This window comes from Chrysochloris asiatica, unplaced genomic scaffold (assembly GCF_000296735.1).
Source record: "Chrysochloris asiatica unplaced genomic scaffold, ChrAsi1.0 scaffold00024, whole genome shotgun sequence".
Classification (NCBI taxonomy): domain Eukaryota; kingdom Metazoa; phylum Chordata; class Mammalia; order Afrosoricida; family Chrysochloridae; genus Chrysochloris; species Chrysochloris asiatica.
Genome location: NW_006408542.1, coordinates 3,821,027 through 3,847,067, shown reverse-complemented (window position 1 = coordinate 3,847,067; position 26,041 = coordinate 3,821,027). Strand labels below are relative to the sequence as shown.

The 26,041-nt window shown below is 38.3% G+C and overlaps 1 protein-coding gene across 1 annotated transcript in view; it reads left to right on the top strand.

The window, feature by feature from the left end:
• The window catches only part of PRKD3 (protein kinase D3), a 118,096-nt gene that overhangs the window by 85,729 nt on the left and 6,326 nt on the right, over positions 1-26,041 (top strand). Inside the window, exons 11-15 of the mRNA XM_006839364.1 lie at positions 4,754-4,806; positions 16,828-16,900; positions 18,945-19,051; positions 25,234-25,395; positions 25,782-25,880. Coding sequence (XP_006839427.1) covers positions 4,754-4,806; positions 16,828-16,900; positions 18,945-19,051; positions 25,234-25,395; positions 25,782-25,880 — 494 coding nt within the window. The remainder of the gene's footprint in view (positions 1-4,753; positions 4,807-16,827; positions 16,901-18,944; positions 19,052-25,233; positions 25,396-25,781; positions 25,881-26,041) is intronic.

Genomic DNA, 26,041 nt, shown 5'->3' with positions numbered 1-26,041 from the left:
GCACCTAACAACAACTACTAGTATTTCGTTTCATAGTAACATAAAAACAGTCTGTAATGAGTTAAAGATCACATGATACTCATGAACTCAACTAAGAGTGGTGTATTTTCTTTAAATGAATGAAACATTGAAAAACATTACAAAATTACCGAAATACATGTTCCCTACACCAACAAAATGCATCAAATTTAAATTGGGTGAACCATCACTCGTCTGTCAGTTTGTCATACTGTGATGGCTTGCTTGTTGCTGTGATTCTGGAATCTATGCCACCGGTATTTTAAATACCAGCAGAACCTTCCATGGGGGACAGCTTTCACCCAAGCTTCCAGATGAAAGAAGACTAGGCAGAAGGAGAGACAAACTTCTTCCAAATACATAGTCACTGAAAACATTATGAATAGCAGTGGAACACTGTCAGCACCAGATTGTTGAATACTGAAATATGATAAAGAGCACCAGAATATTGTCAGATAGTGCTGGAAGATGAGCCCCTCAGATTGGAGGGCACACAAAATACAACTGGGAAAGATACGCCTCCTCAAAGTAGAGTTGACTGAGATGACGTGAATGGAGTAAAGCTTTTGGGCCCTTTATTTTCTGGTGGGGTACAACTCAAAATGAAGAGTAATAGCTATAAACGTCCATTAGTAATCAGAAGATGAAATGTACAAAGTATGAATCTTGGAAAATTGGAAATTGTCAAAAATGAAATGCATAAACATAGATATCCTAGGCATCAGTTAGCTGAAATAGACTGCTATTGACCATTTTGAATCTGACAGTCACATGGTTTATGTGCTGGGAATGACAAATTGAAGAGGAATGGCATCACATTCATCAAAAAGAACATATCAAGAACTGGCTTGAATTGCAACACTGTCTGTGATAGGACAATAGCCATACCTACAAGGAAGATCAGTTAATGCCACTATTCAAATTTATGCACCAACTACTGAAGTCAGTGATGATGAAATTGAAGAATTCTACCATCTTCTTTAGTTTGAAATTGATCAAACATGCAGTCAAGATATATTGATAACTAGAAAAAAATTAAAAAATAAACAAAAAAATAAGATTTAAAAAAAAAAGATGTATTGATAACTACTGGCGATTGGAATACAAAGGTTGGAAATCAAGAGGAAGGATCAATAATTGAAAAATATGGCCTTGGTGATAGAAACAATGCTGGAGATCACATGATAGATTTTTGCAAGACCAATGACTTCTTCATTGCAAATACCATTTTTAAACAACATGAATGACCACTGTACACATGGACCTCACCAGACAAAAAATACACAGAAATCTGTGGAAAAAGTGCGAAAGCTCCATATCATCAGTCAAAACAAGGCCAGGGACAGACTGTAGAACAGACCATCCAGCAAGTACTCATATGCAAATTCAAGCTGAAGCAAAAGGTAATTAAAACAAGTCCACTAGAGACAAAATATGACCTTGAACATATCCCACCTGAATTTAGAACTCATCTGAAGAACAGATTTGATGAATTAGATGTTAAAGTCCTAAGACCAGAGAGTTGTGGGATGACATCAAGAAAACATCTACAGGGAAAAAGCAAAAGGTCATTAAAAAGACAAGAAAGAAGAAAGAGACTAAAATAGATGTCAGAAGAGACTCTGAAACTTGTTCTCCAGCATAGATATGCTAAAGCAAAGGAAGAAGTGAGGAGATAGAAATGCTAAACAGAAAATTTCAAAGGTCAGCTCTAAAAGACAAAGCCAAATGTTATAACAAAATGTTCAAAAACCTAGAGTTACAAAACCAAAACAGAAGAACACACTTATCATTTCTCAAGCTGAGGGAACTGAAGGAAAAATTCAAGTCTCTACTTGCAGTATTGAAAGATTCTATGGGCAAAATATTGAATGATGCAGAAAAAAAAATCAACAGAACATGGAAGAAATACAGAGTCACTGTACCAAAAAGAAATGGTCGATATTCAACCATTTAAAGAGGTAGCATATGATCAAGAGCCAATGGTGCTGAAAGAAGAAGTCCAAGGTAGGTGCATTGAAGTCATTAGCAAAGAACAAGGCACTGGGGATAGATATAATACAAATTGAAATCTTTTACCAAACTGATGTGGCACTAAAGGCACTCATCTATGCCATTAAATTTGGAAACAACTACCTGGCCAACTGGCTGGAAAAGATCTGTATTTGTGTCCATTCCAAAGAGAGGTGACCCAACAGATGAGGAGATCATCGAACAATATCATCATTGATATTCCATGCAAGTAAAGTTTTACTAAAGGTAATAAAGAAATGGCTGTAACTATACGTTCACAGAGAACTTCCAGAGATTCAAGCTGGATTCAGAAGAGGAAGTGAAATGAAGTATATTACTGCTGATATTAGATGGATCCTGGCTGAAAGCAGAGAATACCAGAAAGATGTTTGCTTGTGCTTTATTGATTATGCAAAAGCTTTCAATTGTGTGGATCATGACAAGCTATGGACAACATTGAGAATAATGAGTATTCCGGAACACTTAATTGTTTTCATGAGGAACCTGTACAGAGACCAAGAGGCAACTGTCCAAATAGAACAAGGGAACACCAGAATGCTTAAAATTAGAAAAGGTGTGCACCAGGCTTGTATTCTTTCACCATACTTACTCATCTGTATGCAGAACAGATAATCCAAGAAGCTGGATTATATGAAGAAAAACATGGCATCAGGATTGGAAGAAGACTTATTAACCTATAATATGTACATGATACAACCTTGCTTGCTGAGAGTGAAGAAGACTTAAAATACTTACTAATGAAGATCAAAGACCACAGCCTTCTGTATGGGTTTCATCTCAATGTAAATAAAACAAAAATCCTCACCACTGTACAAATAAACAACACTCATATAAATGGAGAAAAGATTGAAGTTCTCAACGATTTCATTTTGCTTGAATCAACCGTCAACACTCATGGAAGCAGCAGTCAAGAAATCAAATAACATATTGCATTATGCAAAATCTCCTGCAAAAGACCTTTTTAAAGTATTGATGAGCAAAAATGTCAGTTTGAGGACTAAGGTGCACCTGACCCAAGCCATGGTATTTTCAATAGCCACATATGCACCAGTGCTCCTAGAATGTGGATACCTAAAAACCCAACTGCCATTGATTTGTTTCCAACTCATAGCAAACAAATGGAGGATTTCTAAGACTGAACAATCTTATGGGAGCAGACAGCTTCATCTTTCTCTGGTGGAGTAGCTGAGTTTGAGGTTAGCAACCCAGAGCTCTTTAGAATGTGGATTTTTAAAAGAAAGCACAATCATTAAGTCAATTCCAATTCATAGCAACCCTGTACACTTGAACTGCCAAGCCTTGTTAGCTGTACAGTGCTTATCTTACAGGATCACCAGGGCCCCCGTAGAATTAAATGGAGTTAAATGATAGTGGCTGTTGTTATGTGCCATCAAGTTGGTTCTGACTCATAGTGACCCTGTGTGGGAGCTGCTGGTGAATTTGAACCACCAACCTCGTGATTCAAACCAACTTTGCGGTCAGGGGATTACTTATCCTAGAGCACGACACCAGAACTCAAAATGGTAGTGGTATAAGGACAAAATTGTGAAAAGACAGAATTAAGAGTAAGGATTCTGGAGAATGAAAACTATTTTGTATTTCTTGTCCAGTTTATATCAGGGTTGAAGTCAGTATTCTGTAGAGTGTTCTCTATCTTTAGAGTCTTATAATTACTTTCTATTCTTGCCAAAGTTATAGAAATACTTGACCTTTATAGAACTATGTAATGTTTATATTCGTAAGAGGCAATTGAAAATGCCATGGCTTGGGACAGACACACCTAAAGCCTCAAAATGATATCTTTGCTCTTAATACTTTAAAGAGGTCATTTGCAGCACATTTGCCTAAGGTCTAGGCAAGCAGTATTTATCATTGTTGTTGTTGTTGTTAAATGCCACTAAGTTGTTTCCAACTCATAGTGACCTTGTCCAGCATTTCCGAGAAGCACCTGGTAAGTTTGAACTGCCCACACCTTGTATTTCTCAATCCAGTACTGATCCTACAGCACCACACCAGGCAAGCAGTATGTAAGTGCATAAAGTAAAAATTGAAACCCTCAGTCTCCAGCCCCACCTCTCTCATTCTCCATAGCATTGTGGGTTAATGTGCTGGACTGCCAAGTCAGTTTGAACCACAAGGTCGGCGGTTCAAGCTCACCAGCTGCTCCTCAGAAACCCTATACAGGGTCGCTATGGGTTGGAACCGACTCAGCGGCCCTTAACAACAACAACAACCTGAAACTTGCTTTTTTAATGTAACAGTAAGGTGTGGCGCTGTGGGTTAATGCGCCAGATTGCAAAGCTGTTTGAACTGCAGGGCTGGCAGTTCAAGCTCACCACCTGCTTCTTAGAAACCCTACACAGGGTCGCTATGGATCGGAACCAACTCTATGTCACTTTAAAAACAACAACAACAAGACATGAATAGCTTTCTGACTGAGCACTTACAACTCTACATCATTTTTAAAAACAGATGTATTCCTTTGTATTTAATTATTTAACCACTTTCCTACTGATACTTTATTATTGTGTGCATAAAGTTTTTTAAATGTAAGTCATTGTATTAACTTTGTGTTAAATTGTTTTGTTGTTTGGTTTTTTTTATTTTTTTACCACAAACCCTTTCATGTCAGTAAATATTAATTTTATTAAGTTTAGTATTAACAGTTTTTTTTCTCATATATTATTATTGTATTTTACAGAAGATCTGTCTACCAGTATCTCTGTATCTAATTGTCAAATCCAGGAGAATGTGGTGAGTAATAATTATATCTAAAGGATAACATTAATGAAAATGAACTATGAAAATATTACTAGAGAAATAGGTTCATAGCCTAAAGCACTAAACAATTTGCATAGAGATTTTGTGCTAGATTTTGTGGGTAACAACTAAGACCTAAAGAGTTCTGCTTTAAAAAGGAAACAAAGGCAATTTTTTTAAATTATAAAAATAAAATTCAGTGTTTGCTTTGGCAACACATATACTAAAAAAGAACAAGGATGATATGTACATTTATGAAGCATTCCTTCCTTGTGTAAACCTTCACTTATTTCACAATAACAGTTAAAAAAAAATAGTGAATAATTGTTATCAGGACTGATTGTGAGGGTTGGAAATGTAAAGGTAGACATTTTGTAGCAAGGAAGGGAATGATTGACTTTGGAGTCTAGGAGCAGAGGTCCCTGGGACCGTCAAGGGAGGAGAGCGGAGAGCGGGACCTTACCCAGAGAAGCAGTGATGCCAGAGGTGGAGGCAGAGACGATGACGTGGAGTGATGGAGCAACTGGGAACTCTAGACCCAGAGAGGGAGAGGGGCTGTGTGCTGATGACTAGGGGGCAGGCTTGCAGGGTGTACCCTTTGGTTGGTTGATGATGCATGGAGGGGATTGTAACCATGGCAATGAAACGATATACAATAGGATGAATGTAAAACTACTGTTATCCCATGTAAACTATCACATAATTCACAATAAGATATTTAAAAAAAAAAAAAAGGTAAAGAAAGTCATGCTTTCATAAGTGACATTAGAAAATTGCAAAGTACACAACACTGGTTCACAGAGGTGAGGTTGATATTGGGTTGAGCTACTGAAGATTAGAAAGATGTGAAATATTAAAGTTTTATTGTTGTTGTTAAGTGCCATCAAATCAATTGCAACTCATCATAACCCTGAGTAGGGTTTCCAAGTAGCACCTGGTGGATTTAAATCACCACCTTGCAGTTCAAACTGACCTGAGGTCCAGTGCTTATCCTGCAGCGCCATATCAGGACTCCCATGAGGTTTATTTATTGGTGGTGGTAGTAGTTACGTTTGTGGAGTCGGTTCCAACTCATAGCAACCCTGTATAGGGTTTCCAAGGCTCTAAGTCTTTACGGGAGCAGAAAACCTCATATTTCTCCCGTGAAACAGCTGATAGTTTCAAACTGCTGACCTTGAGGTTAGTATCCCGACTCATCCACTATGCTATCAGAGCTCCTTAAAGAGGTTTATTGTTGTTAAGTACTGGAGTCAGTTCCAACTCATAGTGACCCTGCACAGAGTTTTCTAAGCTGTAAATTTTTACAGGAGCAGAATGCCTCATCTTTCTCCCGTGGAACTGCAGGTAGTTTCAAACTGCTGACCTTGAGGTTGGCAGCCCGATTCATAACCACTACTCTACCAGAGCTCCTTAAAGAGGTTTATTAGAGTATGGAAAAATACCTTCAGAGAAGGCGTGCCATAGCCAGCAGCACCTCTCCCATGCTCACAGTGTAAGGTGTATTTATAGTGAGAGGTTAAGCTGTAAGTCTAAAAAGAGGCAGGCTTTCCTGTTTGCCTCATCCCACTTTTGTATGTTCTTTCTTCTTTTCTCTTTTCCCTTGCTGCGCATGCATCTGGCATCCATGATGGAGTCTGTTGCAGAGATGTCCGGGGTAACTGACTTAACTGTCTACACATGTGGTTTAAGAACAGGTCTGCCCTGGTGACACCATAAAACTGGTTAACACCATAAAACTGATTAACAACCCCCACTGGACAGTTGAATAGCAAAACAGGGCTTATAAACCATGCTGGGTTCTGGATGCACAAGGAGACAGTGGGTTTTTTTGTTGTTGCTTTTGTTATCTCATTTATATCTTGCCTACCTGACAAGGACATAGATTATTTAATCTCTTATCCACATCCTGCCCCTCTGTTCTTTGTATTTGGAGGGTTTTTTAATGATTCTATTGATCTTTTCCTACTGCCTCCACTACTGATCTTTTTCCTCAGTAATTTTCCTTCTGTTCCTTGCACAAACATTCCCCCACCCCACCCCCCAGAGACACTTGTAATCAAAAGTCTTGAAGGATAGGGGATGGAGGTTTCATTTTCTTGGAACTACTTCTGTCTGGCACTAGGTCATAAGACTGCCTAACATGGTAGAGCTCTCTCTCTCCGCCAGTGTTAAGGGCCCAAGAGGAAGCATGGTAGAAGGGTGGTCATCTTCTAAGATCTGCATTTGTAGGTTAAGGAGACAGGGACTGAATAGTTGCATGTATATGAAGATCAAAAGAATGGAGAGAAGAGGAGAAAGTAGAGACCAAGGCTGGGAACTCTAGGACTGGCTTCCCATAGAATCAGTAAGGCCTGGCAGTAGTCTTAAGGTTAAAGATTTCATTAGCTCCAGGCTCGACTTTTAAAGAATTATTGATGTATGTGCAACAGGTGATTTATGATGGCACAGATGCCACCCTGAGTGATGAGCAGATAGTTAAGTACTTATGGGGTTATCTAAGACTACATTAGCTAAGGACCTCTGGAAGTCTTACGGTTAAGGTTCCTCCTATCTCGTTACTGAGAAGTTCAAGTTCTGCAGTGAGGTTGGAGATGATAAATTCATACTCAATATACCCTGCCCAATGGGCTACCAACACAAGAAATTTCCTGTTCCAATTTAAAATACTGTCTAGGAGACTGTGCTGGCATCAAGCACAAGATGAGGGGAGGATATCATTATGAAGGAATCCTAGAGTGCACTGACCATATATATGATGAGAGTGAGAGACTACAAAGCCTGTGGCATTTGCCTAGACTGAACCATTGCAAGTACTATTAGGGTAGGCACATAGAAAAATTATGCCTTGTAGGACAAAAATAGTATTAGTTTTCGTCCACAACTTTAGAGTGATACAGTTGGAAAAATTAGCTGGCTACCAATTCTTATTGTTTTTCAAATTGCGAAGAACCCTGTTCTGTAGGGCAGGTTTCTGGAGGAAAGTGTAATTTTTAAGGAGAAGTTTGTTTCGTGGTAGCAGTATGAAAGTAGGCCCTGTGGTGCAAAACAAATCTAACCTAAAATGGTGTAAAGGAAAGGGATCCATTATTGGCCATTGTTCTTAGTGCCTGAGGGTGTACTGGGCTAGGCAGTTACTACAAAAGAAGATTCATTTCTTTTGCTTAATTTACTCTGTTGGAAAGTCTTCCCAGTGAGTTAGAATGCAGCCAGGGAGGGGGAGTCTTTTGTTATGCTTGAGGTTTGGCCCACAGTGGGCTGGCCCTTCCTAGAGCAATACCCAACAATTAGAGGACCACTGAAGGATGGATGTAAGCATTGTGGGCTCCCAAGAATAAATCCCTCCACCCACCTAAGTCCCAGAAGTGCTAGTTTAAAAAGATGTTAGACATCTTTCAAAACACTTTGGTTTAGGAGGCCCAGGGGAGAAAATAGGTAGCCTCACCTCTCTTTTGTTATTGCTGCTAAATGTCGTTGAGCTAGTTCTGACCCATAGTGACCCTGTATAAGGTTTCCAGGAAGCAGCTGCATGAGCTTGAACCACCAACCTTGCGGTCCAAGCCGTCATTGCACCTCCCTTTAGCAAAGGGGAGCTCTGGTAGCGTAGTGGTTACGAATCGGGCTGCGAACCTTAAGGTCAGCGGTTTGAAACTACCAGCTGCTCCGCGGGAGAAAGATGAGGCTTTCTACTCCCGTAAGGATTTACACCCTCGGAAACCCTGTACAGGGTCGCTATGGGTCGGAACCGACTCGATGGCACATAACAACAACAACAACAACAATCTAGCCCAGAGGTGGATCGCAAATGGGTCACGACAGTCCTCACTATCCTGACATTTGTGAGCATGGAAAACAAGTACTTCCAGGCACCAGTAGGGGGAGTGCTTCCTTTTGAGCTACACTATGGGTCGGAATTGACTCGACTGCACTTCACAGCAACACAACAGTGTGTAGGGGGAAGGGGCCCAAAGGCAAGAGAGGGCCCAATCCATAGTGCCCACCTAATACAGAGGACAAGATGGTAGTCCAAGAGGTAAATAGCATCTCACAACAGGCCCAAGATCTTCACACAAGAGAAAACAATAAGTCTTTGAAGTCTGCCTGTTTAATACAAGGAAGAAAGAATTACTAGGGTTCAGAGTAATGTTCACCCTTCTCACACTAATAATGTGGAAGAGAAAAGCTCTTAAAAACCAGTAAAGACAATGTTCATACTGGAACTGGTACCAAGGACCTCAGTGAACCAAATGTGTAGGATATAATGCTCAGAGAGAACAAATGAAGATTCTGAGGATGATGTGATGATCAGAACAGGGTCTGTTGTTGTTGTAAAGTTCTGTCAAGTTGGTTCTGACCCATAGCATCCCTGTATAGGGTTTCTGAGGAGTCTGAACCACTGACCTTGTAGTTCAATATGACCTTATATTCGAGTGCTTATCCTGGGACCCCTTAACAAACAGAAAGAGATCACAGTTTGCCTGGATAGCTTCCCGAAACCAAGGCTGGCTACAGGGCAGTCAAAGGATGATAGCTGTGAAAGAAAGCAGACTGCAGAGTTCTGAGTCAGAAACTAGGAGAGATAAGAAAGACAAAAGAGAAGATTTCCAGTGAGTCTTAGAGACTTGATAACCTCACCATGGAGTTTACCTGTAGCTCTTAGGGACTCAAACCCCTCACTGAGGCCAGTCCCCATCCACAGGACTGCTTAGGGTGATCAGTCCCATGCCTGTTCCTCATTGTGGGGGACTTGGTCCCCTTGCATAGGAATCAGGTCTTCCAATATACCATCCCAGGGGACTCGAACCCCCTCATGGTAACTTTGAAGACGAGAGAATGTAGGGAAGAAGTGCACAGAAAGTTTCAATATCAGATATCAGATACGAGGCGGGGGGGGGTGGGATTAATAGAGGTCTAAGGTGTCCCTCGGAAACCCTGTACAGGGTCGCTATGGGTCGGAACCGACTCAACGGCACTTAACAACAACAACAAAGGTGTCCTAAGAGAACAGTGACTCAAGAGACTGACTACAGAGCTCAATAGAAAGAATGAAACAGACAGCAAAAAGAAAGGTACTCAGCATGCCTGGACAGGGAGTGGCCCAGCCAGCAGTGAGTAATCGAAACAGAAGGGTTTCAGCCTCAGTTGGCCCAAAACCCATTCCTGGGTTCTACAAAGCCTTAACCCCAAGTGTCCCACCATAGTTGCCACCAAAATGATACTGGGTCAGGCTGCAGAAGATTAGAAAGTCACGAAATAAAGTTTTAAAGAGATTTGTTGTTATTGTTGTTAAGTGCTATTGAGTTGGTTTCAACCCATAGCAACCCTGTCTAGGGTTTCTGATGAGTAATTGGTGAGCTTGAATCGCCAACCTTGAGGTTCAAACAGGCTTCTCAATCCAGCACATTAACCCACAGCGCCACACCAGGACTCCTGATACTGAGTCAGGCTACAGAAGATTAGAAAGTCATGAAAAAATGATTGAAGCGATTTATTAGTCTGGAAAAATACCTGCTGCGGAGACATGCCATAGACTACAGAACTGCTCCATGCTGACCATCTAAGGATTATTTGTAGTGAGCGGTTAAGCTACAGAGGCAGCTGGCTTTCCAGTTGGCATAGTTCACTTGGGTGTGCTGCTCTCTTGTTTCTCTGACACCCATGATGGAGTCCGGTGCTGAAATGTCTCAGTTACTTGATGGTAACTGTCCACTCATGCCCCTTGCCATCAAGATCCTGATATGAGGACCACATCTACCCTGGTGGCACCACATTGAGGCCATTGGCAATAGCCGATGGTTAACGTCCCCCACTGGGTAGCTGAATAGGAAAGGAAGGTTCACAAATCCCACTAGGTTCTGGACACACAAGGAGATAATTTTTTGTTTGTTTGCTTGTTTTATTATCTCGTGTATATCTGCCCACCTGATGAGAGGGGAGGTCAATTTTTTACATCTCTTGTCCACATCTGTTCTTTATATTTTGAGGTTTTTTTAAAATTTATTTATGGTTCTACTGATCTTTTCCCATTGCCATCACTGCTGATATTTTCTTCAGTGATTTTTCTCCTCTCCCCTTACCCTAACAAGGTTATTGCTTTCTGAGTCAGCAGTGAACGCTTTCTAAAGGAAGTGGAACTTGAGTTATGCCTGGAAGAATGTTTACAGAACTGAGGAGTGGGAGCCAACAGTCCATGCAAGTAGCAGGATGAGTAAATAGAGGGAAACTAGAAATGCAGAACTTTGAAGGAATAGTAACTAGATTAAATCTGGCTGATACATTATTGTTGTGTTCTCAAGTAGCTTCCAACTCAGACCCTGTATTGGGTTTCTAAGGAACGACTGGTGAGTTTGAACTGCTGACTTTGTGATTCAAATCGGCCTTGCAGTCCATTGCTTTAACCTGCATTGTCACACCAGAACTCTATCTTAGATCATAGGCTTTTTTTTTTTTTTTTTTAAGCAGCAGGCTGGATATGACTGTAGGCTATAGTTTGCCAACTCCTAGATTAGAAGGAGAAAGACTAGAAAAAGTCAGAAAATTATTCATTAGCTATATATAATTCTCTTGATAAAAATCTCTTTTCCTCTTCTTCCTGGAGCATCTGACTGTTACCTTTCTGTGACATATCAATGCTGGGGTTTTATAACTTTTACTGATTGTGATGAAGACTGGATATCCAGTAGTGTTGCAGGAGATAGAGAGTTTTGAGGAGATATTATCTGTATCCTCCTATCCTAGAGGTAGGCAAGATGAAGAAGGGAGATGTAAAACAACACAAGACACAGGCTTTGGAGGGAGTCTCAGGAACTTAGGGATATACCCGTTCATGGCTAAAGGGGAAAAGGTTTCAGAATTAAGGAATTTGTTTTAGTGGTTATATTGTTGTTAAGTGCCATTGAGTTAATTCTGACCCATAGCGACCCGGTATAGGGTTTCCAAGAAGCAGCGGGTGAGCTTGAACTATACGGATCTTGCAGTTCAAATGGTTTTGCATTCTGGCGCATTAACCCACAGCACCAGACCAGGACTCCTTAGTGTTTATGAAATATAGTAAATATTACCTTATCTAGTTTGATTTGATTAGGGTCAAAAAAACAAAACAAAACAATTCTCAAAGTTGAAAAGCATTTAAAACTGATTCTTACACACCTTAAAAATGTCATTATAACTTAAAACATATACAAAGGGAGCTGTAAGTAGTTAAAGGAAAAATAGAATGAAAAGATAATGGAATTTCCCAACAAACTTTCTGAAGTCCCATCATATACACACATTATTTGCTTTTGCCACAGGGTTTTGTCTTTTAAGTGTGGATTTGCTACATGGAGAGTTCTACTTTGTCTTTCTTGCATCAACCACACCCTTCTGCATTGTTTATAATTTCTCATTTTTGTGTCTTTAAAGTGGAGCCAAGTATACTTGTGTAACATTCTGAGAAGAGAGACAGCAACTGTTTTTAGTGCATCTTTATAGTATTTCCAAAACAACTTAGTTTTCATAGAAATCTCATATTTAATTGACATAATGTTTATGTATACTAAATAATTTATAGTATTTAATTAAACCATGTCGTTATTATAACCAGTACATATGATATAATTGTGTTTGGGAAACATTCATCTGTAAGAGGCATCCTTTGGATGAGCCCTAAATTGTGGTGCTTACTGGCAACAAGCATAAGGTATGCTGCTATAGATATTAGTGAGCATATCCTTTTCATAGGGAATGGAACACGAGTTATTTGATGAGTTGGTGGGGAAAAGATGTCTAAGATAGCCTCTTCTGTAGTTTATGGTATCATACATTGTGTATCCTTTATGATAGATTTATTTTTCTATTGCCCTTTCTATTGTCTCAGTCCCCGAAGTACTGGTTCTGTTACTTATAAATTAGCTACATATCATAGAGCCCTATATACAGTTTGAGGTCAAATAAATATTGATGATAATCATAGGCATTTTCAAACCAGAAGGTGCTTAAAAGAGATACTAAGGTCAATACCTTTTCACAAAACAGATTAAATTCCCAAGAATTTAAGTAGTTTATTTATGGTTACCTAATTTATACAGGAATTAAATAATTAGGATTTGGAGAGTTACTGACAAGTGTTGGCACTTTGCATACATACTAATTGAATTCATTTTAAAAGCCATGGTGGCGCTTAAAGTAAGCATTGGGTTACCAACTACAGGGTCTGCAATTCAAACCCACCAGCCACTTTGAAGGAAAAAGATGAGGCTATCTGCTCCCATAAAGATTTACAGTCACAGAATCCCACTTCAGGTTCACTATGAGTTGAAATCAACTTAATGACAAGAGAGTTTGGTTTTCTCCTGTGTGAGGAGACCATGAAGAGTGATCTCTTTCTGACCCCAAACTTTATTGTAGAACCTGGGTTCCAAAGATGTTAACCAATGTAAATGGTCTTCTGTAATACAACAAAGTATTAGACCTAGAAAAATATCCTTAAATCACAAACTCCATTTACCATACAGAGTATAGTAGGTAGTTATGTAATGTCAGTGTAAGTCTAGTAGGCCTAAGTTCCAATCCCTGGATATTAGTTACGGTCTATCATTTAAAAGCCTTGGCTATTGGTAATTAAGTATGCCAATCTAAGAATTGTTATAAAGATAATAGGAAATAATATAACAATGCAATAGCTAATGTTCACTGAATCCTTAATAATTGCTAGACATTGCTAAGCTCTTTTTAAGCATTATCTCATTTCATCCTCACTGAGTACCTGGATGGTATAAATGGTTAAGTGATTGTTACTAATCAAAAGCCTGTTGGTTCAAACCCACATAAAACACCATAAAAGACAGGCCGGGTAATCTAAAAAGTCAAAGCCTTGAAAATCCTGTGGAGTGTAGAGTCAAGTAACTTATGAGGTAGCTTCTTTCTATAAGGTTAATTTGTACTGATTTAACTACAACAGCACACTGTTATTCTCTGGAATTTGTGTGTCTCAAACCCATGCTTTTAACCTCACATACCTCTGCCTACACTGAGCCCCAGTATGCTGCCTTATTCTGATGTCTAGCACATAAGAAGCACTAAATAAATAGTTATAAACCAAAGATCTGGAGTCAAAACGCCCAAAGGGAAAAATACACTCAGCATTTCTCAAGCTGAAAGAACTGAAGAAAACATTCAAGTCTCAATTTACAATATTGAAGAACCGACTCCACAGCACACCACCACCAGCAACACCATGAGCAAAATATTGCATGATACAGGAAATACCAAAAAAAAAAAAAAAAAGGTGGAAGGAATACACAGAATCACTGTATCAAAAAGAATAGATTGATGTTCAGCCATTTCATATGATTAAGAACCAGCCGTACGCAGTCCTGGTGTGACGCTGTGGGTTAATGCGCCAGACTGCAAAGCCGTTTGAACTGCAAGGTCGGAGGTTCAAGCTCACCAGTCACTCCTCAGAAACCCTGTACTGGGTCGCTATGGGTCAGAACTTACTTGACGGCACTCAACAACAGTATTGAAATATGAAGTCCAAGCTATGCCAAAGGCATTGGCAAAAAACAAGGCTCAAGGAATTGGTGGACTATAAATTGAAATCTTTCAACAAATTACTGCAGTGCTGGAGGCACTCACTGGCCTACATTTGGAAGATAGCTACATGATCAACTGATTGGAAGAGATCCATACTTGTGCCCATTCTAAAGAAAAGTGACCCAATGGAACATGGAAAACATCAAACAGTAGCATTAATATCACATGCAATTAAAATTTTATTGAAAATAATTCAAACACAACTGCAGCAGTACATCGGCAGGGAGCTGCCAGAAATTCAAGCCAGATTCAGAAGAGGATACGGAATAAAGGATGCCATTACTGACATCAGATGGATCTTGACTGAAAGCAGAGAATACCAGAAAGATGTTTACTTGGATTTTATTGATTATGCAAAGGCATTCAACTGTCTGGATCTCAACAATTTATGGATAACATTAAGAATGGTAACACTTCACTGTGCTCTTGAGGAACTTATACATAGACCAGGAGGCAGTCATTTGAACTGTACAAGGGTACACTGAATGGTTTAAAATTAGGAAACATGTGCCTGGATTATTTGTTTACACCATACTTACTCAGTTAATAGACTGAGCAGGTAATCTAAGAAACTGGATTATATGACGAAGAAAGTGGCATCAGAATTGGAGGAAGATTTTTTAGCCTGTGGTGTGCAGATGACACAATCTTGCTAGTAGGAAACAAAGAGTACTTCACAGTACTTACTGATGAATATCAAAAACTAAGCCTTCAGTATGAACTGCACCTCAATGTATAGAAAACAAAAATCCTCACAATTAAACCAATAAATAGCATCAAAATAAATGGAGAAAATACTGAAATTGACAACCCTTTCATTTTACTTTGATCCACAATCAATACCCATGGAAACAGCAGTCAATGAATCAAAGGACATAGTGTATTAGCTGCAGAAGACCTCTTTAAAATGTTCAGGACCAAAGTTGTTACTTTGTGGACTAAGGTACCCCTGATCCAAGCCATGGTATTTTCAATCACTTCATATGCATATGAAAGCTGGACAATGAATAATGAAGACCAGAAAAGAGTCAATGTATTTTAATTATGTTGTTAGCAAAGAATACTTTAAAATACCATAGGCTACCAAGAGAACAGACAAATTTGTCCTGTAAGACGCACAGCCAGAATGCTCCTTGGAAATGATGATGGTGAGACTGTCTCACATACTTTGGACATATTATCAGAAGGGATCAGTCAGTCACTGGAAAAGAGCATCATGTCTGAGAAACTAGACAGTCAGCAAAAAAAGAGGAAAACCCCCTACAAGATAGATTGACACAGTGGTAACAACAATGAGCTCAAACATGACAATTAGGAAGACAGTATAACATGCGGCACTGTTTCATCCTATTGTGGACTGGGTCACTGTGAGTCAAAATCAACTCAACAGCACCTAACAACAGCAACAAGTCACAAGATATTTTTGTGTACACTGAAAGGCCTGTATGCATGCCCAAACACAAGGGAGACCTTAACTGAAAAGCAGTGGAGAGAGACAGAGTGCCCTCCATGAATTTTCTAACAGTAGCCACCACCACCACCACCAAAAACAGAATTGACTTAGTGATGGAGGGCAAAGAGGTAGGAATGAAGGGAGAGAAAGAAGCAAGGGAGCAAAAAGAGGAAAGGAGATTCATGAGTGGATCTGAGTTACAGACTTTCTAGCACTTCTCCTCAGACATTCAAAATCAGAAGGAACTTGAGTTTTTCTTTCAAATCAAAGCTATCAGATATTTTTATAAGGATCAAATAAGGAAGACTTTCCTTAATTGTTCCATGTTACTTACTTTTTTAGATCACTATTTGATAAATCAGCTTTTTGTTTTGTTCATTTTTTTACTAAGATTATCTTGAAAAATGCATTATATTTGGACATTACTAGTCATAGTATAAAAACTGGGCTTAACCTTTCCTGGAACGTAATATAAATAACTTCTATTCTGTAAAAAAAAAATGTATACTTTATAAAAATTAATTACCTCTTATTTAAAAATAAAATTGTACCTGAGTGTTTGAATGAAGAGTTGTTGCTGTTAGGTGCCATCGAGTCAATAGCAACCCGTAGCGACCTTATGCACAGCAGAACGAAAACTGCCCGATCCTGGGCCAACCTCACTACTGTTGCCACGCTTGAGTCCATCGATGCTGCCATTTGGCCAGTCCATCTCGTTGGGGGTCTTCCTCTTTTTCTCTGACCCTCCACCTTACCAAAACATGAGATCCTTCTCCAGTGACTGGTCCCCCCTGACAATATGTACGAAGTATCAGAGACAAAGTTTGGCCATCTTGGTCTCCAAGGAGCATTCTTCCATGGCAGACCATGGCACTTTCAATATTCTCCAGTGCCATAGCTCAAATATGAATGAAGAGTTAGGAGTTATTAATGTTCTTTTATAGAAGTGAAGAATACATTATATTAATTGCTTACTTTTTCTTGAATAGGACATCAGTTCTGTTTACCAAATCTTTGCTGATGAGGTTCTTGGTTCAGGCCAGTTTGGCATTGTTTATGGAGGTAAGTGACTATAGCATTTTGCACATTTTATGTACTATAAACAAATTGTGTAGTTTTAAAAGGGTTAGAGAGATGGAAACAACAAATTCAGAAGTGTATAGGCCTAATGAAGGATATGTCAACAAACAACGGCTTTACATTTTGCTATTTTTATTCAGTAAAGATTTCTATGTATGGCAACAGCCATAATTAATTAAGGAATTAAAATGAAGAAATTGAGACATATTAATCGAGGAATTGAAATAAAGAAATGAGACACGGGGGAACCTGCGCATGAAGAATTCATTGTTTTTGCAAAGCAACAATGAACTCTTTTGTTTTCTTTTTCTTTTTCTTTCTTTTTCTCTTTGGATGGCAGAGCCACAAAAAGTTGTTTAATTATTTTTTATGCACAGACCCCTAGTTAAATTTTTCTCTTGTTGAATCATTTTGATTTATTCATGATTTTATTAGTATCCCTTTTACTTTAGATTTTTGACTCTCCTACACTTTAGTAAATTTTCATTAAAAGTTAGAAGCCACACATTAGCTACATTTTATTCAACTTGTAATCATAGGTAGTTTTAATACTTATATTAACAATGTTCCTGCTAGGAGACAGGATTTGTCAATTGAATTACTGCCAGCTTAGGTTTAGTGATTGTAAACATTCTTCCTTGTAGCCTTAGTTTAAGGCAATAAAGAATCCTACAGCCATAAATAAGGGCTGTGGGTACAAGAATTTCTAAAAACAATTAGACTGTAGATAAAGGCTATGGGTATATACAGATACTAAATAAAAAGTCTGACTTAGACTTTCTTAAATTAATGATCAGTAAATTAGAGAAGTTGTTTTTCATAGCCTCAGTTTCCCTGATAAGTGATGTTTTTGTAGGCTATAAACAGATAGTGTATGGAAGAAGTTAATGGAGAGTTAATTGCACCTAACAACTAAAATTAACAAGACTTAACAGACAAAGGTTAAGAAACATGTGAAGGTTAACTTGCGTCTCAGAGAAAAGAATAGATTTATGTAGGAACAAATGTTTAACTAAAAGGTTTCAAGGCACCTGAATGTCTCCTATGCTTTGAGATAATGTCTTTGCTGTAACTTCTCATCCCTGTTGTAAATTTAAGAATTGTAAATCATGAGGAATGTGCCCCAAGATAGATTGTACCTTGATGTCATTGATTACTATGAATGCAATGTTTTCTGTAATGGTATATAAGGGGGTTGTAAGATAGAACAAAGAAAGAGGGAAGAAAGGTAGTAGAAGAAAGAAGTAGAAGTAAGTAGAAGTGTAGAGGTAAGTAAGAATAGAGGCAAGAAGTAGAGGTAAGAGTAAGTAGAAGAAAGGAGGTAGAAGAAAGAAGTGGAAAAAAGGAGAGAGGTAAGAGATGTAGAGGCAAGAGTGAGAGAATTAAGTAGAAGCAGAAAGAAGTAGGGAGAGAAGAAGGAATATGAGGTGGATAGGAGACGAGACAAGAATGGAGGGAAGATAGAGGGAGTAATGTAGAGAAGAAGCAGGGGAGTGGAGTAGTGAAAGTACTAATGTAGATAATTAGGAGTAGTAGTTAGAAAAAAAAAAGTAATGTAGAGAAGGAGACTGTAAAGAAATGGAAGGAGGGGAAAGGAGAAAAGAAACAGAAGAGATGAGCAGGAGGGGAGAGGAGAGAAGGAAAACAGGAGCAGGGGAGGGGAGAAAGGAAGCAGAAGAGATGAGCAGGGGAGTAAAGAATGAGAGAAGTAGAGTATTAGAGTAGCCATAGAAATAATAATAATAAAGCATGTAATAAGAAGATTTTGAATTTATCATGACCCATGACTCTGTGTAATCCCTTAATCGCCAACGCCGCACCCGCCTTCGGAAAAACCCTGGAATAAATATGCCGGGGGCAGGCTCTCAGCAGTAGCAATACTTTTTATATTACCCTCATGTAAACTTCAGTCTGTGGACAATTTCCTGGTCAAGATTTCAGTATTTATTTGAACTGTCAGCTTGCTTCTGCTGCTGCTGCTGCTGCTGCTACTTCCTTTTCTTTTATTTCCTTTGTCTTTCAATAGGAAAACACAGAAAAACTGGAAGGGACGTGGCTATTAAAGTAATTGATAAAATGAGATTCCCCACAAAACAGGAAAGTCAACTCCGTAATGAAGTGGCTATTTTACAGGTAAAACAAAAGTTGCTTTGCATTAGATTTAATTTTTGAATTGTAAGTTTTTGAATCTTTGTTTAATGTGCTCATAAGAAAATTATATTTTGGTATGTTTTCATGTAACAACTGTTTGACTCAGTAAAAGGCTATAAGCATCTGAATTGACTATTGCTTAACTCTAAAAAGCCAGAATTCTAGTAATCTTAGGGTTATGAGGACAGCCTTACATGTACATAGTTAAACGCCTTAAAATGTAAAAGAGAAAAATTTCATTCTAAATTCAAAATTTGTTCAAAATTCATCACTACAATAGCTTCAACTGTGCTTATAGTTCTGCCTCCACACTTGATAAGGCTATTGTACCTGTCCTAGTTCTTACAGCTGGTATGCTAGATTAACTCAAAAATTTTAATATTCAATTTGGTAATGGATCAGTCTATTAAGATTATATTTTTAAAATATATTAGCATGCCCTAAATACTATGAAATTATAAATTTGTTTTGTTTTTATATTTATCTAGTGGTTAACTCTTTCTTAGAGGAGAAGGTAAGAAACTTAGAAACAATAAAAGAATTTTACATTTATTACATTATTTATCTTACATAAGAAGCTCTGGTAGCGTAGTGGTTACGAATTGGGCTGCGAACCTTGAAGTCAGCAGCTCGAAACTACCAGCTGTTTTGTGGGAGAAAGATGAGGCTTTCTGCTCCCATAAAAATTTACAGCCTCAGAAACTGAGTCAGAACCGACTCCATGGCACATAACCACCAACAACAACATAATCACCTCTTTGGGGAATTATTGAGAAGAGTAAAATTTATCTTGATCCTTGGATCATTTTTCTATATATCCTGTAAATTTAATTACAGTATACAGAAGTCTTATTAATTCATTGTGTACCTACTGCATAACATTTAAGAAATCACAGTGATGTTGCAGTTAATGCTTTCAGAATCCTATTTACTTTGAATGAAATTTAAGAAGACACAGCTTACTGAGCTTATGCTTTCTTAGAGGAGAAGGTAAGAAACTTAGAAACAAATAAAGAATTGTACATTTATTACATTATTGGTCTCTAGTGGTTGCATTTGCTGCCTCACTTCTTTTTCAGAGGAATGATAATCAAAAGATTGTGTCTGAAAGGTGCGTGTGTCAAAAGATTGTGTCCAAAAGGTGCCTATGGTCACCTCAAAGCTGTCTCCTCTACAAAGCTAGCTACCTTTAGATAGAACATTTACTAACTAGACTTACCACTCTGTATTAGAGTATAAAAGTATTCCTAGATATCTTTTTTAGACCTCGTTTTGGAATCTCTCTCATTATCCAACCAAAAATTACAATTAAGATATATTTCTAAGGCTGATTTCTCCTTGACATTTTGTTCACAAATGTAGCTCTGAACTAATTACTGAAGCATTGGTCCTTCCAATATCATCAGCTATGCATCATAATAACTAAATTTAGGAATCTTCAGATACTGTACAATGTGAAAAGCTTTATTGTGATTATAATAATATATGAGGGAGCTTCAAAAAAATCAGAAAAATTCCATTAACTTTTCGTTTTATCATGAACTTTTTGAAACCCTCTTGTTGTTAAGTGCAATTGCATCTGTTCCAACTCTTAGTGACCCTGTATAGGGTTTCCAAGGAGTAGCTCGTGAGCTCGAACCACCCCGCCGACTTTGCTGTTCAAACCGACTTTGCAGTCCAGCGCATTAACCCACAGCACCACCCCAGGAATCTCATACTATATTATATTATATTGCATCATATTATTCTATACTCCCTAGTATTATTAACACTATTCTATACTTCCTAGTATTATAAACACAGTTTTATTAACACTGCTTTACTGGGAATAGAATTAAATGATAGTAGCATGTCTCCACATATACTATTTAATCCTAAATTTCATACAACGCTATTGTTATAGATTGTTTTTAAACTGTTTACAAAAAATATTTATATTTTTATATTTGGTGAATCCCTTACCATACTTAAGTACTTTATCTTTTGCTGTAGTGAAGGTAAAGAGGCTCAGAGGAGGCAAATACATTCTCAGTATAGCTCAGCAGCAAGACTTTGTCAATCTGGCAGAGCCAGAGTTTGAATCTAAATCTGTCTCCAAACCCACTTATTCTTTCTACTCTACTACACATATTCACATACCTGTATGCTTCAAACCCTACTCCCTGCCCCCAGCTATATCATCTTTATTCTTTCATCGTTGCCCTGGTTCTTCATATAGTCCTCGTGGAGCAAGTCTAAAAGATGGGCTGAAACACTGGTGATCCTGATCTCTGGTGGCATCCTTACTTTTTCTTCTGTACATCAGAATGAGCAGATGATTGAGACTGCAGCTTTGGCTTGTCACGTGGCAGGAAGGAAAATCATAGATTCATTGATTTAGAAAAGATCTAAGCTTGGCACCAGGAGCATGAAGCTGCTCTCTTGAGTACTTGGTGATAGGCTCTATAGAAATTAGCACATTCCATTTTGGGATGCCTATGACTGTACTTAATTGTGCTCATGAGGAATCTGTACCTGGGCCAAGAGGCAGTTGTTCGAACACTGAATGTTTGAAAATTAAGAAAGGTGTGTGACAAGATTGTTTTCTTTCACCGTACTTATTCAACCTATATACTGAGCAAATACTTCGAGAAGCTGTGTTATATGAAGAAGAGCATGGCATCAGGATTGGAGGAAGACTCATTAACAACCTGCGATATGCAGATGATACAACCTTGCTTGCTGAAAGTGAAGAGTGAAGAGGACCTAAAATATTTGATGAAGATCAAAGAGCACAGCCTTCAGTATAGATTACATCTCAATGTAAAGAAAACAAAAATCCTCACCACTGGACCAATAAACAACATTCTTATCAATGGAGAAAAGATTGAAGTTGTCAGGGTCTTCATTCTTCTTGGATCAACTATCAACACTCACGGAAGCAGCAGTCAAGAAATCAAAGGACGTATTGCATTAGGCAAATCTGCTGCACAAGACATTTGTAAAGTGTTGAAGAGCAAAGATGTCAGCTTGAAGACTTAAGGTGCACCTGACCCAAACCATGGTATTTTCAGTAGCCTCATATGCATGCGAAAGCTGGACAGTGAATAAGGAAGACCGTAGAAGAATTGATGCTTTTGAGTTATGGTGTTGGAGGAGAATATTGAAAGTGCCATGGGCTACCAAAATAACCAATAGATCCATTTTGGAAGAGTGCTCCTTGGAGGCCAAGATGGCCAAACTTTGTCTCTCATACTTCAGATATATTGTCAGGAGGAACCAGTCACTGGAGAAGGATATCATGTTTGGTAAGGTGGAGGGTCAGAGAAAAAGGAATGGACTCAAGCATGGCAACAGTAGTGAGGCTGGCTCAGGATTGGGCAATGTTTCGTTCTGCTGTGCATAAGGTACATAAGGTCGTTTGATGGCACCTAACAACAATGACTACTTTGCTAAACTGAACCAAAAACTAGACACCATACTTAACAAATTGAATCTCTTTCCCAAATGATTGCCACACTGACACACTTTCTACTCCTCAAAGATGTCAGATACCCTGCTGTCCTGAGGCCTTAGCTTTAGCTGTTCCCTCTGCCTGGAATGCTTCTTCCTGCTTCCCGATCCCCCACTTTCCCAGTCCCCTAACTCATATCTGCAGGACATATTTCCTTATCTTCAAGATTTTGTCAAATGGCATTTCTTCAATGAGACCTTCCCCATCTTATTTAATACTAAAACCTCCTACCTCAACCTTGCACTGCTTTTACCCAACTCTACCTTTTCTTTTCTCATTAGCGTGTCTTGCCTTCTCACATGCTAGGTAATTTGCTTACTTATTTCATATGTATTTATGTCATCTACTAGAGTTAATAGGTATGTTCCATGAGACTAGGGATCTTTTGCCAATTTTGTTCATTGATAATCCATGCTACCAGCATGGTACTAGACACATAGCAAATGCTTTGTTAGTACTTACTGAATAAATCTACTTACATAGAATGCTATCCATAATATATTGTTTGTTTTTTAATGTAATGATCACAGCAACATAAATTCTGCTAAAATTTAAACAAGAACAAACATCAAATTTATGGTGAAGGTTGGGAAGACTGGGTAGAATGGTGAAATCATTGATGTTTTACGAAATGTTTATGGGACATTGTCCCCAAAGAAATCCATATACAATTGAATAACTCATTTTAAGACAGGACTAACAATATTGATGAAGAAGCCTACAGTGGCAGACCATTTGTATCAGTTTGCAAGGAAGCAAGCTTGTTTGTGTCCTAATTTATGAGGACTGACAGTTAACAGCAAAAACAACAGTGAAAACCATAGATTTCACTTGGTTTACCTTATGCAATTCTGACTGAAAAATTAAAGTTGAGCAAACTCGCAGTGTGCCAATACTGTAGCCCCAGATCAGCTGCAGATGAACAGAGCTTTCAATGGAAATTTTAAATTACTGGGATCAAGACCCTAAAGCATTTCTTGCAAGAATTGTAACAGGAGATGAAACATGGCTTTACCAGTATAACCCTGAAGAAAACGCACAATCAAAGCAATGCTTAGCAAGAGGTAGAAGTACTCTAATCAAAGCAAAAGTGGAGTGGTTAAGAGCTCCTAAGTGTACACATGTACTTTTTAAGGAAGATGGGTAAAGAAAGAAACACAACATACAAGTATAGCAGAGGAGACAGCTACACTTTACTTCTAACTCTTAAGGTGCTGAGGGTATCACCACCCACCACTGTGGTGCCTAGCCTTGCTGATTTTACTTACATTCATCTCCTGTAAAATACTGTCACTTTTTATTATGCCACTAGAACACCTTGTCATTAAATTGTCTTAAATTGCTTAGTAAGCATTTTCATACATGCTATTTAATTCATTTTCTAACCTTTATTGAAAACACCTACCGTAACACAAAATTGGGCTAAGATGACTAAGATTCAGTGTCTCTCATGGAACTTTTTATTAGGCAAAAGTATGATGGGAGCTAAGGAGATAATGGGGGCTAAACTTAAGTTAGTTGAAGTGGGAATTGAGAGATTAATTTGGATTTAAAAATACGTTTTAGAGCATGGAACTCAACAAAATGTTGGGTGAAAAAAATTGCTCACAGCGTAAGTTATTGTTGATAAGTGCCATTGATTGGTTCTGACTCATAGCGACCCTTACAGGGTTTCCAAGGAGCAGCTGGTGGGTTTGAACTGCCAGCTTTGTGGTTAGCAGTTCAGTCCTGATCCTACACACCACATCAGGACTCCCAACATTACTAGGCACCCACATTGATGATAAATGCATTAAAAAAAATGTTACTACGGAATAAAACTGTTCTAATCACTTAAGCCAATAGAGCATATTTAAAATTGATTCCTCGTGTAGGATAAGCACTGGTGTACTAACTACAAGGTAGGCAGTTCAAACACACTAACCATTCCTTGGAAACTGTATATAGGGTCACTGTGAGTCAGAACTGATTCAACAGCACTTAACAAGAAGATTGAATAGGAAAAAATTAAGGGTTTGAAATCCAGTTAAAGGAGTTTTATCTTCAGAAATAAAGACCCATTGAAGATTTTTAAGCAAGACTAACGTGTTAAAAGACTTTTCTACCAGTAGAATGTAAGATAGATTGTTTTTTAATAAGCAGAAACACATTGCTTTTATCTTTGTATAATATACTAGTGTTCAAGAAATATGGAAGGATGGAGATAGAAAGACTTTAAGCCTGAAAGAGGCTTGAACAAAGGCCTTTACCAATATAATACAGCCCTGAACAGCCAAAGTGCAATGTAATTGGTTTAAAATTAGTTTGGCAATCAATGTTTAAGCCAGCCTGTTTGCATAAAATTGGAGCAGTGTCAGAAGTTTTCAAAGATAAGAAATGGGAAAAGAAACAGTAAATTGAAAGGGAACAATTGTGCAATCTAATTGGGAAGACTTTTTTTCCCCTCAGTGTGTCCACACATGATTTTAAAACAGTAGAATCTATGATCTTTTTTTATTGATTGTAGCTTTTATTGTAATTTCATTGTTTTTATTGTTTACTTTTCCTAAACTCCTTTCTCTATGTATCATGTAGGCCATACAGCCAATTGTAGCACAGTGTTAGATATTTGCATAGTAAAGTTCCTTCTCTCCTTGAGTTGGGCAGATAAATATCCTGTATCTTTGTTTAGAATTTGCACCATCCTGGGATTGTAAACCTGGAATGTATGTTTGAAACCCCAGAACGAGTCTTTGTAGTCATGGAAAAGCTGCACGGAGATATGTTAGAAATGATTCTGTCCAGCGAAAAAAGTCGGCTTCCAGAACGAATTACTAAATTCATGGTCACACAGGTATGTTTTCTTTTGAAGCTGCAGAGTGAAAACTAAGGAAATTTTTTTTGCCATTGGGTTGGTTCTGACTCATAGTGACCCTGTATAGGGTTTGTGAGACTGTAAAAAGGGAGCAGAAAGCCTCATCTTTCTCCCACAGATCGGCTGGTGTATTTAACTACTGACCCTGTTGTTAATAATCCAACTGTTTACTCACTATGCCACCAGCGCACATATTGGGGTATGGTGGGAATTATTAATCTTGAAGAACAAAATAACACTTTCAGTTAAATACTGATGAACTGTAATGAACTCTTCTAATTACTACACTGGTCAAAGAGTTAGGTTGGGGTTTAATTATAGTTTGTCCAGGCATTGAAAAAAATATCTGCTTTCTTCAATAACAGATACTTGTTGCTTTGCGGAATCTCCATTTTAAGAATATTGTGCACTGTGATCTAAAGCCAGAAAATGTGCTGCTTGCATCAGCAGAGCCATTTCCTCAGGTGAGATGCTGCCTATATCAGCATATACAAAATGCCACATAATGAAAAGCATTGTACTAAGTACTGTAGGCTTCAAATGCACACCATTTAATAAAGTTTTTAGCCTGTTAAAGTTTCTGTGGTCCTATCAACACTTTGCTATTGTTATTGTCTAGTGCCAT